We start from the raw sequence: 14,994 nt of genomic DNA, 5'->3' as shown, positions 1-14,994 counted from the left end.
CCCGCTCTTGACCGCCCGGGATTTTGGTCGCGTCCTCCGACCTTTTTTGGCCCGGACAAACACATCTCCCCCATCTTCCGCTTCGCTGGTGCTCGTCGCAATAAGTTGGCTGCTGCAAGAGCAAGCTTCCTGCCAGGCATGGAGGACACAGATACTGTTGCAAGCCTTCGGGGCTTGAATCAGGATTTGCAAAACCTCTCGTCAGCTTTCGTCGTCAATATCGAGCGTCTCCGAGTCGAATTGGAGACTCACATTGAAGACTTCAAGAAGCTCCTCGACAAACCCACGAAAAACAATGCAAGCCGACAATCCGTTCTCTCGGGTATGTGCTAGCTCCTGGATCTCAAGGGAAGCACTTAGGCGAGGCCGCTCGCTTGATTTGGCACCAATGTGATGCTGATCATGTCTGCAATGCGATTTAGGGAAGGTAACCATTGGCAATGTCGAATACTCCATCAACCAGGATTTTCAACAAGGCGTACTCCAGCTTGCGGATACCCTGAATATCGATGAACTCGAAGCTGCGTTCTTGTTCTTCGATGCGCAAGTCGAGGCTCAATCACTCGACAGGCCCCTTCTCAACGTTGCGATCATGCGCTTTCACCAGCGCCGGCAGTTCTTGCTTGACTCGTTGCGCCTTATTCTCCAGGAATCATTCGAGGTAGAAAGGGAAACAAACCAAATAATCATGCAAGAAATGATGGCCCACGTGGTTGAAATCAAGAATGGTCCTTTGCGGAATGCTTCATTATACACCCGAAAGTGCATGACAGCCATGGTGGATGTGGAGAAGTGGCTTTCGCTCCTCGGCGATCAGGCTCAGAAGGCGACGCTTGTCGGTCAGATCGAAGATGCTGATACCATGGAGTTGCTAGAGTTCCAGCGCAACAGCCTACTGCAGCAGCATGAAACGCTTGGCGCCGTTCTAAGCTACCTGTTCAAAGGCCCTTATACCAGCCCTGAAGACCTTCGAGTTCTCGTGAAGCATCTCCGGACCCTTGATCGCTTCGACAGTTTAGTTGTTCACTATATCCCATGCATCGTATCTGCCTTTGAGCAACACGGATCCCCTGAAAAATCGAGCTCCTATCAAGAAGCCAAAAGTCTGCACAAGGAGATCGTCACTACAACGGTCGCTCAAGAGTGGAAGCTGCCCACTTTTCATTCCGCAATTATTACACTCTGGCTCGCAATATTCAGCGCTTGGGATTTCGATGCTCCATCCTCGCCTGTGCAGGGAGTGGAACCCGAGAAAGACGCAGATGAGCGCACAGCTTTGTTCATGACAGCGCTGGATGACGGCGGACTTGATCTCCTGCTTACAGTCTGTTATGGTATCAATAATGAGGAATGGGCAGATCCAGCTCGCAGTGAGTTGGTAGCTTTGCTTCTGAAAGAGGTTGCTTCAGCAATGCTCGAGCTAGACCAGTGCTCCGAGTTTCTGAAGACTCTTCTCATGGAGAGCTTCGAGCTTTTTTCTGAGGCCTGCATCGCAAACATGCCGGATGCTGTTCGTATGTTGAAAACCGAAGAAGACTCTCAACGGCTTGATCACCTCACAGCTCTTCGAGATGGCTTGACCTCCACGCCTCATCGTGGCGTAGTCGAAGCTCGCACACACCTTGAATCCTTCTTGATGATCATGGCTTTCGCGTTCGAGCAACGGCCTGACGCCGCGCAGGAGTTTTGGGCCGATCCTGACTCAAACTTGTACGGCTTCCTCCAGTGGGCCTCTAAGCGACAAACCGTTCCTAGGGTTAGCGCATTCTGTGAACTGCTATGTTCCATCTCTGTGGGCGAAGAAAATGCCACTGCAGCCCACCGGTTTCTTTCCGAGGAGGACAAATTTTTTTCTGCTAAGTTCAAGCGGTCGACATCTATGAATTGGACCCAGATGTTCGCTGAGCTAGAGTTGTACGCCGAAAGAGTCACGAACAAGCAGCCAGCGTCACAGGCAGTCCTACGCTCGAGGAAGTTGAATCCAGCTGATATGAGTGAGCCCGAGAGTCCTGTGATGCTTACTTGCTACCTCAGACTCTTGGATCATCTGTGCAGACAGAGCGCTACTATTAGAGATTGGCTACTTCACCACCCATCCTTCAACGTCGTCGGCACATTGTTGATGCTTTGCAGTGGATCGGTGCCCACTCATCTCAGGGCCAATGTTTTCACAGCTCTCGCAGCTCTCATGACCGAACGAACGGCCCACAATGGCAACGAGATGTGGCTTTCTATCGATCAGTGGATTTCCAACCCGAATACTGCAGGTATTGCTAAAGCTCCCGTGAATAGCAATGTGTTTGCATGGTATGAGCAGCAAATCTTTCGGAACATTGGTGAACGTTTCGATCAAGCCAATGCTTTTGTCACTCTGGTCTCCTCACTTGTTACGCCTACCCCTGAGTCCGCCGAATTTCATCTCTCGTTACCCTTCCCGGAGAATCTCGGCTCTTCCTACCGCACGGCTGGCATTGAGCCATATGTTGACTTCATCATGGGCCACGCTCTTTCAAGAAAGGTCCCTGATATGAATGAGCGCCAGACTCGGTTGTTGACCCTTAATTGTTTGGAATTTGTGGCATGCTGTCTCAATTCATTTAACGAAAATCTGGTGACCGTCTTAAGTCAGCCGTCAGTGTCACCAGATTCTGCTTTCAAGTCTTCGACAATGGTGACATACATCCGTCTTCACCCCTTCGCGCGAGTTGCAGAATGGTTGTTCAACGAGGATGTCATCAAATCTCTGTTTGCCACAGCTCAACAAGATGTGAACGAGGTCGCCAGGGCGTCGTCCGATTCCACGCTCGTCCTCTCCTTGCTGAGAAGCTTGAATGTCATGAATATGATTCTTGACCTTCAGTCAACCTACTTTAACATTGTCAGACCGATGATCAGGTCACAAGCGGATGCAAATAGGACGACCGTGGCCAACTCTTCCCTTGCGGCCTTCGAAGACAGCATTCTAAGCAACTTGACCATTGTGCCTGCACTGTGTCTTTACTGCAGTACCGGACATGAGGAACTCACGGTCATGTCTATGACACTGTTAGAGAAGCTGTCGAGCTCCCCGAAGCTGAACAAAATCATGTCCCCTGAATTGTCTAAATGGCGATCCTCGAACAAAATCGTCGAGGTCCTCAGCTCTGAGGTAGACTTGGACAACCTAGCACGGCCTCTCACACATCAAATGGAAGTCGATGATCGGGAACTCGAGGCCGGCGACAAGTCCCCGGCCTACATTATCAGGAAAAGCCTTCTAGCACTTTTGAACGGCTGCCTTGGGTCGATAAGCGATAGACCAACGATAGCCCACCTCCTTCTCGGCTTCAATAGCATAGGTAGTCTTCTTGACGTCTCCCCTGATGGCATGTTTGCCAACAAGATGTCCTTGCTGCATGCCATCATCCAGTTCGTGCAAGACTTTCCCGGTGCAATGGATGGCAATATTCTTCCGTGGCTGATGCAGATGAAGCGTATGGCGTTCCAGGTTCTGAAGAATCTCTGGTCATCGAAGATTTCGTCGTATTTCACACTTGCTGAGATGCGTGGCTCCCGGTTCCTCGCCAATATGCTCGCACTTCAGCCAATAATCGGACCTCACACGTCATGGGATGGTTTGCCAATTATTGCGGATGAATTCTGGCTAGCTGAGTCAACTTCGGCTTACGCGGAATTCTTACTCCTCAGAAGCTTCCTTTTCGATTACGCCGCCATAGAGATTCGCTCGGCTGCTAAGCTTGGAGCACCGACTCTTCAAGCCGAACTTATCTCCACCTTATTCGGCACCTCAACGTCGGAGACAGGAGAGACCACAGTAAATCCTTCTGTGTTTGATCTCTTCGACTTTGCCGATCTAGACATTGCACGTTCTCTACCTATGCCTGATCTCCTTGTCCTCGAGGGCCTTGACTTTGATGTATGTGCGAGACCAGAGGCAGACCGTTCCTTGGTTCTATACAATATGGCCGAGGTAGTGGAATTGATTCAAGTGAGAAAAGAGGAATTGTTCGCTAGAGGGCATTTACACGAGGAGCAGTTTATTGCTGAGGCCGAAAGTCTCATGCTATTCATAGAAGCAACAAATCGGCTCCGACAAATCACGTTCAACCGCTTCTTGGCCCTTCGATCCTGGGCTGAGCTCATCACAACCATGCTTTCCTCTGCGGAGATCGAAGGCGGCCGACGAACTACCTTCATTCTACACTCACTCCAGCTCATTCTACCCAAACTTGAAGCCGCTATTCAGAATGATATGCCGGAGGCGTTAGAGTTGGCAAGACTTACCGAGACATTGGTTAGCAAGCTGGAGTCTTCTAGCTCCGAATCTCCCAAGCCAAACCTGAACACTGCGCGCAGGGGTGGTGATGTGCTTGATGAGAAGCTTCACCAGATGTTCCATATTTGCGTGCGCGGCGTGATCATGGCTACTGGAAATGTCAGTCTCAGGGAGAGTCTTTATAACATATGTTCGCATTATGTTACCCGCATCGTTTCATCCAACGCGGCTCATGACCTGATTAAGAATCAGAGCCAGCAGATCATCAAGGCAACCGGCCATGCCCTGGTCGAAGCCATTTGCGATGATGCATATGCCGGGCAGGAGACATGTCGTGTCTCGGCTGTTCTATGTCTCAATCTTTTGGCTATCTTAGATAGACAGACGGATCCAGTTTTGGTTGAATTGATAGCGCAGACGAACTACCTAAGCCTTTTCCTCGACGCGATCCGGGTTTTGGCAGTGGAACTGAAGAACACCCAAGCAGGCGGTAAGCTCGAGTCCTTTCGTTGGCCGATCGCATGACTGACAGATCAATGAAATAGATACCCCCCTTCTATTGTCTTACTATCAATCTCTGCTGTCTTTGTTCCAGGAGCTGTGTCAAACAAAGGTTGGGGCCACGCATGTCTTGAGGACTGGGCTCTTCCAAGCCGTGCGTGAGTCGCAGCTCTTTGCCGCCGACCCTGATCTTGGAATCGGTAAGTACATCGGTTCTTCCGCTTCCATGGCTTAATCTTTTCACTAACGGATGCAGATATTGACAACACCGATGCTCTACGCAAGTACTACGAACTGCTTGATGCCTGTCTTCGGGTGATTGTTTCAGCGGTGTTCTCTCGCGGGCTTCACAACGAGCAGATGATGGAACAAACGCGCACGTTCCTCACCGAAAACAGACAAGGCATGGTGGGCATCTTCAAGCGATTTGCTCGGATTAGCGGCACTGGTAATGCGGACCATCAAGGCACCTTGGGTAGCCTTGTCAAGTCTTACATGGCGCTCATTACCGCCACCGACTTTCTCGATGTACGTGCTGCCCTATTTTCCTCGATTCGCTTTCTTCCACTAATTTTGATTACTTTAGTTCGAGGAGATGGAACTTGAAGAACGCACAGGGGAGCCGTTGTTCTCATGAGCCGGACCTCTTGTGGGTCGGGTAGCTGGACAAGCTATGGGGGGGATCTTTTTTGATAGGGATTTTGATGTATATGAACATGTTTATCAGCCGATGGCGCGAACTAAATCAGCTCAGGAATGAGACATTAGAGAGTGGACTTTTACCAAGAATAACAAGGTTCAGAGGTAGATGTACAGTACTGTACTAGGTATAACATGGCGGGGTTGAGAGAAGGTGAGGCCTCCAAAATACGTGTACTGGGGGTCTTGGCCAATCATGTCTACCGCCATCAACGGAAGTATTATCTTATCTCCGGGGACTTTTAGTCAGTCCCAGTCCGTGCCGCCGGTGGTTCAATCTAGCCTCCAGCCTGTGACGCCCCTTCGACCAACCTACTAACCTCACCACCACTGCACGCTGCCCATTTCACTTCGATTCAGTCATCGTCCTCCATCGTCGCACCATTTTGTTGTTCTCGCCTTCTCCCCAGCAGTGTACTGTGGATTCCAAGGATTGACCTGAGAAAAGACTTGCCATGCATGATAGGGCTCGCCCGCACTGATTCTGGGTCCTTCCGACGCTGAGCGCTCCCATACCCTCACCACCCTTCTCCTCGGACTGAACCGGGTAGATGCAGCAGAACTCAAGAGGCGCCCCCGAGCAGAGGAGCGGTAAGCGCAAATCGATCGGTAAAAGAAAGCTATCCGATTCAGAAGACGCCTCGCGCCAGCAGCCGCAGCAGCAAGCGACCATCTCCGAGCTTCTTTCACGCAGTAATCACCACCCCGCTCACGGCGACAGCCGAAGCCATCAACACCAGTCCCCGACGACCAAGCGTCTGCGCCTGTCGCCCACCATCCCAGGCCCCTCCCACCCTCTAGTCAGCCCTCGAGAACAGACCTCGCCCGAAAGGATGTATAACTTCACGAATGCGGAGCCTCGGTTAGGCGAGGCCATGGGCCAAACCGCGGGCGGGGCCGGCGCGGCCAACCCTGCGGTCCGACCTCGACCGTTCAATGCGGCGTCGCGCCAGGGCAACTTCACCCCGCATACTGGTGCGAAGCGGCTGGTTGTCAAGAATCTCCGGACCGGGTCCCGGTTGAACCCGGATGCATACTTCGAGAAGGTCTGGGATCAGCTTGATGCCGCGCTAGTGGCAATTTTCGGTGGCGGGAAGCCGGAAAAGTCGCTGGAGGAACTCTATAAAGGCGCCGAGCATGTCTGTCGGCAGGGGAGAGCCGCGGCCCTGGCCAAGCGGCTCTCTGATCGATGTCGGGACTACGTCACCGGAAAACTGCGCGAGAAGCTGACGGCGCAGGCGGCTGGTGGCACCAACATTGCAACGCTGCGGGCGGTTGTCGAGGCATGGTCGCTATGGCAGTCCAAACTGGTATGGTGACTAACCGCCTCATCAGGTCGACGCGGATTGAAATTCACTGACAGTCATCAGGTAACCGTCCGCTCCATTTTCTATTATCTCGACCAGTCTTTCCTCCTTCACTCCAAAGAGTTTCCCGTCATTCGCGAGATGGGCTTGATTCAGTTCCGGCAGCACATATTTTCCGATCCAGTATTAGAGCCAAAGATCCTGCAAGGCGCTTGCGACCTCGTGGAAGCGGACCGGGACGAAGCAAAGAGTATGGTCGCTGATTCATCCTTACTCCGCAATGCCATCGATCTATTCCATGGACTTGATATCTACACATCCGCCTTCGAGCCGGTCTTTGTTGCCGAATCGGACAAGTTCTTCTCTTCATGGGTTCAACGAGAAGCAGCCGGCTATCTGGCGACATTGGCGGAGAGCAGCCATAAGTTGATTGAGCGGGAGGTCAACCGATGCGAACTGTTCTCTCTGAATCGAAGCACGAAACAGAAACTTGCAGAAACTCTCGATCGGACTCTAGTCGCTGAGCAGGAAGGGGTTCTGCTCAACCAGAAGGATATACTGGGCCTCCTACGGGCGGGTAACAAAGTTGCCCTGGAAAGGCTGTACTCCCTCCTCCAACGCAAAGACCTGGGAGCCAAGCTGAGGACCTCATTCAGTACCTATATCATCGAGGAAGGGTCCGCGATCGTGTTCGACGAGGAGAAAGAAGCAGACATGGTGGCGCGTCTGTTAGACTTCAAGCAGCAGCTTGACGACCTTTGGAATGGATCATTCCATCGCAACGAAGAGCTAGGCCACGTTCTTCGCGAAGCCTTCGAAACCTTCATGAACATGGGGAGAAAATCTGCATCTACAGGTGGAACCGACAATCCCAAGACTGGAGAAATGATCGCAAAATACGTGGACAGACTACTCAAGGGCGGCTGGAAGCTGGCCCCTACACGAAAAGCGGAGGATATGCCGTTGGCAGATGAAGATGCCGAAATCAACCGGCAACTCGATCAGGTCTTGGATTTGTTCCGGTTTGTTCACGGAAAAGCGGTGTTCGAGGCATTCTACAAGAACGACCTTGCGCGCAGGCTGTTAATGGGCCGGAGCGCCAGTGACGATGCGGAAAAGAGCATGCTTTCGAGGCTCAAGACTGGTACGTCCCCCTATTTTTGAAGCCCTGCTGGTCTATTGCGGAACAAAATATGGAACTCTTACTAATAGAATTCAGAATGCGGATCAAGCTTCACTCACAACCTAGAGTCCATGTTCAAGGACATGGATGTCGCGCGTGACGAGATGGCCGCGTACAGCTCCATCCAACGCGAACGTCGACACCGACTCCCGGTTGACCTGAGCGTCAGCGTGCTTTCAGCGGCCGCCTGGCCGACATATCCCGACGTCACGGTGCGGATACCCGCCGAGATCGCGACTAGCGTGGACGACTTCGAGAAGTTCTATCACACCAAATACAACGGGCGGAAACTCAACTGGAAGCACCAGCTGGCGCACTGTCAGCTGCGCGCCCGGTTCCCCAAGGGCGACAAGGAACTCGTGGTCAGCTCATTCCAGGCGATCGTCCTGCTACTGTTCAACGATCTTCCAGAGGGCGGATCCCTGACCTACACCCAAATCCAGGAAGCCACCATGCTGTGTGAGTAAGCTTATTCGTAAGGGCATTGGATTCCTTGCTGACTGCTCTGGAATATAGCCGACCAGGAACTCCAGCGAACGCTCCAATCCCTCGCGTGTGCGAAGTACCGCGTGCTGGCCAAGAAGCCCAAGGGCCGCGAGGTCAACAAGACGGACGAATTCGCCTACAACCCTGGGTTCTCCGACCCGAAGATGCGGATCAAGATCAACCAGATCCAGCTGAAGGAGACCAAGGAGGAGAACAAGACGACGCATGAGCGGGTCGCGGCGGACCGCCACTACGAGACGCAGGCGGCCATCGTCCGCATCATGAAGAGTCGCAAGACCATCACCCACCCGGAGTTAGTGGCTGAGGTGATCAAGGCCACGCGGAGCCGGGGAGTGCTTGAGCCGGCGGAAATCAAGAAGAATATTGAAAAGTGAGTGTCGGACAATAATCTCTATCTGATATCTGAAGAAACTTCGGACTAACCATGCTCTCAACGTGCAGGCTCATCGAGAAGGATTACATGGAACGCGAGGAAGGGAACCGGTACCAATATGTGGCCTAGACCGCATCTTTCATTTTCTTTTCCTTTTCTTTCGTGTGGGATGCTATGGTGTGCTGGTGTAATGATTTCAGCTTACCATATCCCATCGCATTGATGATGATTACGGAGTAACCTTGTTTAACATAACTATGGCATGATCATGACCGACCTGATTTTTGGTGGGGGGGGTGCAGTAGTAAGAGAAGTAGCAGTTAAGAGAAGTAGCAGTTAAGAGAAGTAGCAGTTAAGAGAAGTAGACAATACAGTAGATTGAATGGTGTAATTCCCATTGATGGAATAAAATCAAGGATTCAAGCCATTACCATTCGTGGAATCTTCGCAATGATCGTCCATTGACTACATCGACCGATCTGTGATCGCTACTCCGTGGTCATTCTGGATTACGTGGTGAAGAGGTCCGTTCAAGACTCGGAGTCTGCCTGTTCTGACACGCGGCAACGCTGCATGCACCTCGGGATAGTTGCTTGATTGAGCGATGCCCATCCTTTAACCTCACTCACGCGTCCCATTATACTATCGGTATAGTCAGTTGCATGGTAGTCCCAAGCATACTGCGCGATGCAGGCACTAATCATAATAGAACGTCGCTGTACTCTGTACTCCGTTACCCATAGGTCCAAGCAATTCCCCCCTCCCACCGCACCGCAAGGCATGCAACTGCAGCGTGTCGATTCAGACCCTGCCTGGGAAATTCAGCCGCCAGCAACCGCGCAGCCAATCCTCTACCTCCAGACATTTCATTTCTCTCGTCCGAGAACTCTGACGGACGGACGAGGGAGAAATGAACAAACAATCACTTGGTACTCCGTATCGTAGTCAATTCATTCTACCCTGTTGGAGGATATAGTGTAAGAAGTAATGGGATATCATTGTTGATCCTAGCTTGGATCTAGCTATCTTACCCGCCATGAGATTGTATATCAATAGGATGGATGGGCTGAGAGCGCTATGCTTTCGTCTACATTTTGACATGTGTCTCTTCCTCTCTCGATATAAATTATCGGTTCTCTAACGGGTGAGGGTGGTGTTCGGAACCCCCCTCCCGGGGGTGATACTATATTATACTCCATGGTGATTTGTTCCAGGAATCGATGAAATACACCTCAAATATCGGTCAACAATATAGGATGATATAATATACATATGCAGAACTTAAAGAACAATTGCTATGAAGAAATTCATCAGTGCGAACCCTACTGCAACCAGAGAGAACCTCCAGATCGAGAGATAACTCCAATGGTTCATATTCCGGCGGCCAGTCTCCGGATACAATAATGAGATCCCCGAAGCTTGCAACCAACCACATGTGCGGGGTGCATGGATCACAGCTGGAGGCCAATATCATGAGTGACTAGTACCTCAGTGGCCTAGCTTGTCGATGCAAAATTGAGCGGTGAACACCTTGGCCAGGCTCGGCGGAAGATAGTTGCCCGCTCCATCGTCCTCGGTCCTCTTGCGAAGCTGGCACGGCGTCCCCGATGTTGTCACTATTTCACCTGTGGTTTTCACCGTGTAGTCCGTGTAGAGGACCGGAAGATTGAAGAAGCATGGTGGCAGATTGTCGATCGCGTATCCCGAGCCCGGAATGATGCTCGTGGAAGGATTGTAGGTGCCGTTGTAGCCTTGCGCGGTCTGGCACTGCAGCGAGCTACTGATCAGAGCCGGGAGGTTGATGCTATACGAATTGTACAGAACGTCGAAGAAGTCCGCTGAGAGGGGGTCGGAGAGATCCCCGTAGGCGGGGCCTGACCCGGGTCGCTCGAGGGTGTAGCAGACTGACCCCGCGTGATCGAGATTCAGCACAGTGCCTCGACTGCCGGCGCAGTTGTCGACGGAATGGCCGTTCTGGATGATGTAGACGTTGGAGCTGGCGAGCATGTATCCCACGAGAGACTGTTGGATCGCGGTCTTGAGACCACTGGCAACATTGTCACAAGCCATGTTGGGGTCTGCGAACCGACCCCCGGCGAAGAATTTGGCCATGTCGGTGGTATAATATTTCCCATATATATCGGCCGAGGTGTCAAGTGCGTAGTCTGGAAAAGAAGACAGATCACCTGTCTCGAAAACGGCCTGAGCCAGATTGGCCAAGCTAGTGTTGTACTGCTGGACCACCACGGAGAGACGATCTGATAGAGCAGTGCCCGGCTCGGCTAAGAAAGCACTGCTGTCGGCTGGGTCACTGGGACTGGCTAAGACGGAGATCATGCTGAAAACTCCGCCCAAAAGTGCTGAGAAAGAACTGGTAAAGGTACTGATTGAGCCGAGGCCACCACTAAGAATGGTGAATCCTGCGGCCATGGCCCCCATGATCTTGACTAGATCTGCTTCGTCGCTCTTGGGAGTCAAATAACTCGTAACCTCCCCAACCATATTATCAATATCCAAAGAGGTAATAAAACCGTCCTCAAATACAGACGTGGACATCTCCCGCAGACATCGCTGGAAGACGGAAAAGGCCCGTTGAGCGAAGAAATATGGAACTTGGTCGTTTGAGGCCGGGCAGGTTGTGGGTAGTTTGCAAGCGTTGTCATTAGTGATATCTGAGCAGCCGGTGACGCCTGCTATGCTGTACTTGTTGAAGTAGGAATCAATGTTTGGAAGCGTCGTAGTCAACACTGGGATTCATTAGACGGCATGAGTGAATACGGCAAGTGCCTTACTTACCATGGCTAGTTGATAACGCATGACGCGTCGTCTCGAATTCCAAGGCCAAGCCAGCCTGGCTGACTTCCCATGAAGTGACTGCCGTGTCGGTCAATGTCAACAGACCCTCGCAATCGATGGTATTATCCGCGGTGGTATCCAGAGGCGTATACCGCAACACAGTCTCCTCGTAAGTGCAACCGCTGCCGCTATCACCCGGAACTAAAGGCAGAATCTGATAGTTGAGATTGTAGAAGCCTTCCGCGCAGCTGGAAGCGGGACATTTCCCCCCTGATGCGGAATATAAAACAGTCGTGCCTGATTTGGGCGCAAGTATCATGGAGACTGAATACCCTCCATTGATATTCGGCCCTTGAGCAAAGTTCAATCCGGCACTTAGGTCGGTCACCACAACTTGGTCATCAGCTGCTGTAGTGATGATGAGCTCTAGGTCGCTAGGAGCGTACCCTCCAACTGAATCATCGAGGACAACGGCCCAGTGGGTGGTTAGCGAAAATGTTTCGTAACCCGCTGGTTTATCCCAAAACGTGTATTCTCCAATTCCTTCGAAAGGACAGGTATCGTCAAAAGCAAGCGTGTGGTACCAGATGGCACCCACCGCATCTTCTCCATTCTGAGGCCGCATATCAGCTGGACCAGCAGACGCTCTGAATGCTGTGGCAAAGGACTGTATGATAGGCTGGAGGGCATCGTGGGGCCAAATATCATTGGCGTAGTTGTTGGGTGCCGCATCAGTGTTCTGCTCAGGCCACAGATTTCCAATATAATGTCCTTCCGGTCCATCATTCTGTGCTTGTCAGTGATTCACCTCCTGTAAATTTGGAAAGCCTCGGGAAAGCAACTTACCCAGGTAATATATTCCACAAACTCGAGCGCATCGCTCTCGATTTCCAAAATATCATGAAGCCGTTGCATGAAATTTGTCTCTCCTTGGCGATAAACATTGGTCGAGTACTGGAATGCAGTCAGTAAGGTACTTAGTGACCAGGGAAGAGAGAGATGTTCACCGAGTTCTTATACTGCATCAAGCTCAGGGCTAGAAGTCCATGGTTAGCGACTGGAAGCCTCAACCAACGAAAGCGAGGAGAGACCCACGAATCATGTAGGAGGCACCCTCAGTCTCAGCCGCATCAATGATCACCTGGTCACGAGCCACTCCTCCAATGCCCCCGCTCTGGTTGGCGGCGTCTTGTCCCAACGCTGGCCATGCGGATTCCCAGCTAAAAAGCCCGTCGGTGAGGTTTCCCCAGTAATACCACCAGCCAGCGTCACTCGTCCAATAACCCTCTGTGTCGCCGAGATCGGGAATCCAATATACATCATACTTGTCATTACCCTTCACGGCATCTTTGAAGGCCTTCCAAGTGTCCCAAGTTCCTCCACCAGAGCTATAAGTACTCACCATGTATTTGGCACCCACCGTGTAATATGCCTCAAAACCCATAGCATCGCGACACAGACTGACATAGCCTTCGGGGCCCTGACCACAGGAGGGCCCCCCAGATGCGTACACATCCATGCTGATGAAGATACTGAAGTTGTAGTTCTGATTATAGATATAGTGGCCCATCTCTTCAACAAGACTACCAACCCACTTATCCGTTGGGCATTGGACGTTGAGAGCAAATCCATCAAGACCCATAGCAACGGCATCGTCCACATCCTGATGGATATGATCAGTTGTGATATTGCCGACCTAGAACTGTGAGTCTTCTGCTTTGATTGTGTCGATTTGTGATATGGTTTCACTCACCATGTAGTGGGCAAAGACTGCACGGCCAGCAGCCGTCTTTATATGTGTTGACATTGCCATTAGGCACAGGAGCCATTCGAAGATTGACATTTCTGCCCTTCTTTTGACCCGGAGGCACAGCATGTACAACCTGCTTGTTCTTGGTCGCGGAAAGAGCTACTAGAGCTTGGGGGAAAGGAGGAGGAGGAAGTTGAGACAGACTCGTTAAGAGGCTGATGTTGCAGGTCTGATACCTGTAGAAAATAGGGCCTTCCATGCTTTTATATCCATTGCAATCTTGAGCGACGCTCCAGTATGCTGCCACTTTCGAGACTGGAGCACTACTAGTCCATTTGGAGAAGAAGTTGGCGATATACGAAGCTCAGTCAAGATGGAGATGAAAGTCCAGTATAGACTGTTTGCAGCGGACCTGACTAGGCCTATTTGGGGCGGCACTTGTTGCCTTAGTGCTGGAACTAGAAGAGCGTTCATCCTAGCTTCCGTGAAGGCTTTGCTAGTTGATCACTTATTTAGGGGGGTAAGGGGGGTAGGACGAGATTTTTAAGCGGTCCTCTTTGGAGATAAAGTATCTCATTTGAGCAAATCAATAGTGTTCTAGTTGTTACAGGCGTTAGTATGGGAAATAATCCCATTGGTAGGGTCCTGCTGACTGACTGCTAACCACACGTGGAATATACAACGTTCCGATATCAATCTAGATCACTCTTCCACTTAGACCCTTTTCTAAGCAATGTCCTGAAAGAAATCAAAGCTAGATGATTACAGACTGCAAAAGGTTCTACTATAAGACATTCTAATGACACGAATCAAGTCATCACTACGTGATTCCGTCTGCTCTCAAGACTAATGATTATGAAGGATCTTTATCGTTGGCTCCAATATTCGTAGAAAGGGGACAAGTCGTAAGTACTAAGCTATTGTGGACCAGGCTTATTTCAGGGACCAAGAGGCCATGAGCCCACAGGGTGAGTTCGCCCCCCGGCTAGCCTACTACTGAGTGCAGACCCTCGGCCTCGAGGGGCTATTTCAATTCCTTCTCAAGACTCTCGCGGTAGCCTACTACAAAGTGACTAGTGCCAATTGACCAGCAGATACTTGAGGCCCTGCAGTGGTTCGGTTGTGATAGCTAGGTGGTGGGTCGCGGCGTCCTGCCTCGGAGATGAGGTTGAGACCCACCGCGGTCTGCGGAGTGCAGACCCTTTTCCCCTGAGCCTCAACTGAGGACTATTCTGATTGAGTCTAGGTGGTGGCCTTCTCACCCGACGGTCAGTTACTACTAGGTGGTAGGTAGCGTACGACTGTGATGATAGGAATTTGCGCTGGTAGGACGGGGACCTGAGGACGAGCGCGCTGCTCAAAGCCTCGAGGACACGGTGCACGACTGCTGATGTCTGGCTTCTGGGGGTACACATTGCTTCTCTGGTATACTAAGCTGTGGCATCTTTGACACATTGTCAGTCTCTCAGGATACGGTCAAAAATGTCGACTCTCGGAGAAAACTTATTGAATCCGGAATTTTACGCCGACGAGGCAAGCACATTGCAGTCACGTAGGGAGCAGAAGCAGCAACTATGCTAGCACTCACGCGCACGGAGAAAG

The 14,994-nt window shown here is 51.4% G+C and overlaps 2 protein-coding genes across 2 annotated transcripts; one reads left to right on the top strand and one right to left on the bottom strand.

Moving 5' to 3' along the window:
- The first annotated feature begins 98 nt into the window (after positions 1 to 98).
- BO66DRAFT_349412 (cullin-4B) lies at positions 99 to 9,161 on the top strand. Its single transcript, XM_025644679.1, has 9 exons — positions 99 to 322; positions 423 to 4,766; positions 4,822 to 4,977; positions 5,034 to 5,305; positions 6,037 to 6,786; positions 6,847 to 7,927; positions 8,003 to 8,425; positions 8,483 to 8,843; positions 8,915 to 9,161. Exons 1-9 carry the CDS (start codon positions 139 to 141, stop codon positions 8,973 to 8,975), a joined length of 7,632 nt encoding a protein of 2,543 aa, XP_025504097.1. The 5' UTR covers positions 99 to 138; the 3' UTR covers positions 8,976 to 9,161.
- Positions 9,162 to 10,209: 1,048 nt separating this feature from the next.
- Positions 10,210 to 13,485, bottom strand: BO66DRAFT_471287 (uncharacterized protein; the record flags this gene model as incomplete). The annotated part of the gene is made up of 6 exons (XM_025652847.1): positions 10,210 to 11,593; positions 11,643 to 12,429; positions 12,489 to 12,596; positions 12,650 to 12,678; positions 12,738 to 13,338; positions 13,396 to 13,485. The coding sequence occupies 6 exons, from the start codon at positions 13,483 to 13,485 to the stop codon at positions 10,335 to 10,337; spliced, it is 2,874 nt and encodes a 957-aa protein (XP_025504096.1). The 3' UTR covers positions 10,210 to 10,334.
- Positions 13,486 to 14,994: the final 1,509 nt, after the last annotated feature.

Source organism: Aspergillus aculeatinus, assembly GCF_003184765.1.
Source record: "Aspergillus aculeatinus CBS 121060 unplaced genomic scaffold BO66scaffold_23, whole genome shotgun sequence".
Taxonomy (NCBI): Eukaryota; Fungi; Ascomycota; class Eurotiomycetes; order Eurotiales; family Aspergillaceae; genus Aspergillus; species Aspergillus aculeatinus.
The sequence above is the reverse complement of the archived record's forward strand: the minus strand, read 5'-3'. Positions and strand labels throughout refer to the sequence as shown.

What these genes read in the sequence shown, in the direction of transcription:
- BO66DRAFT_349412 (XM_025644679.1), top strand. Translation starts at nt 139, where the DNA reads ATGGAGGACACAGATACTGTTGCAAGCCTTCGGGGCTTGAATCAGGAT. An exon ending in CCAGGAAGCCACCATGCTGT is followed by an intron (nt 8,426 to 8,482) that starts GTGAGTAAGCTT and finishes TCTGGAATATAG; the next exon opens with CCGACCAGGAACTCCAGCGA. An exon ending in ATCAAGAAGAATATTGAAAA is followed by an intron (nt 8,844 to 8,914) that starts GTGAGTGTCGGA and finishes CTCAACGTGCAG; the next exon opens with GCTCATCGAGAAGGATTACA.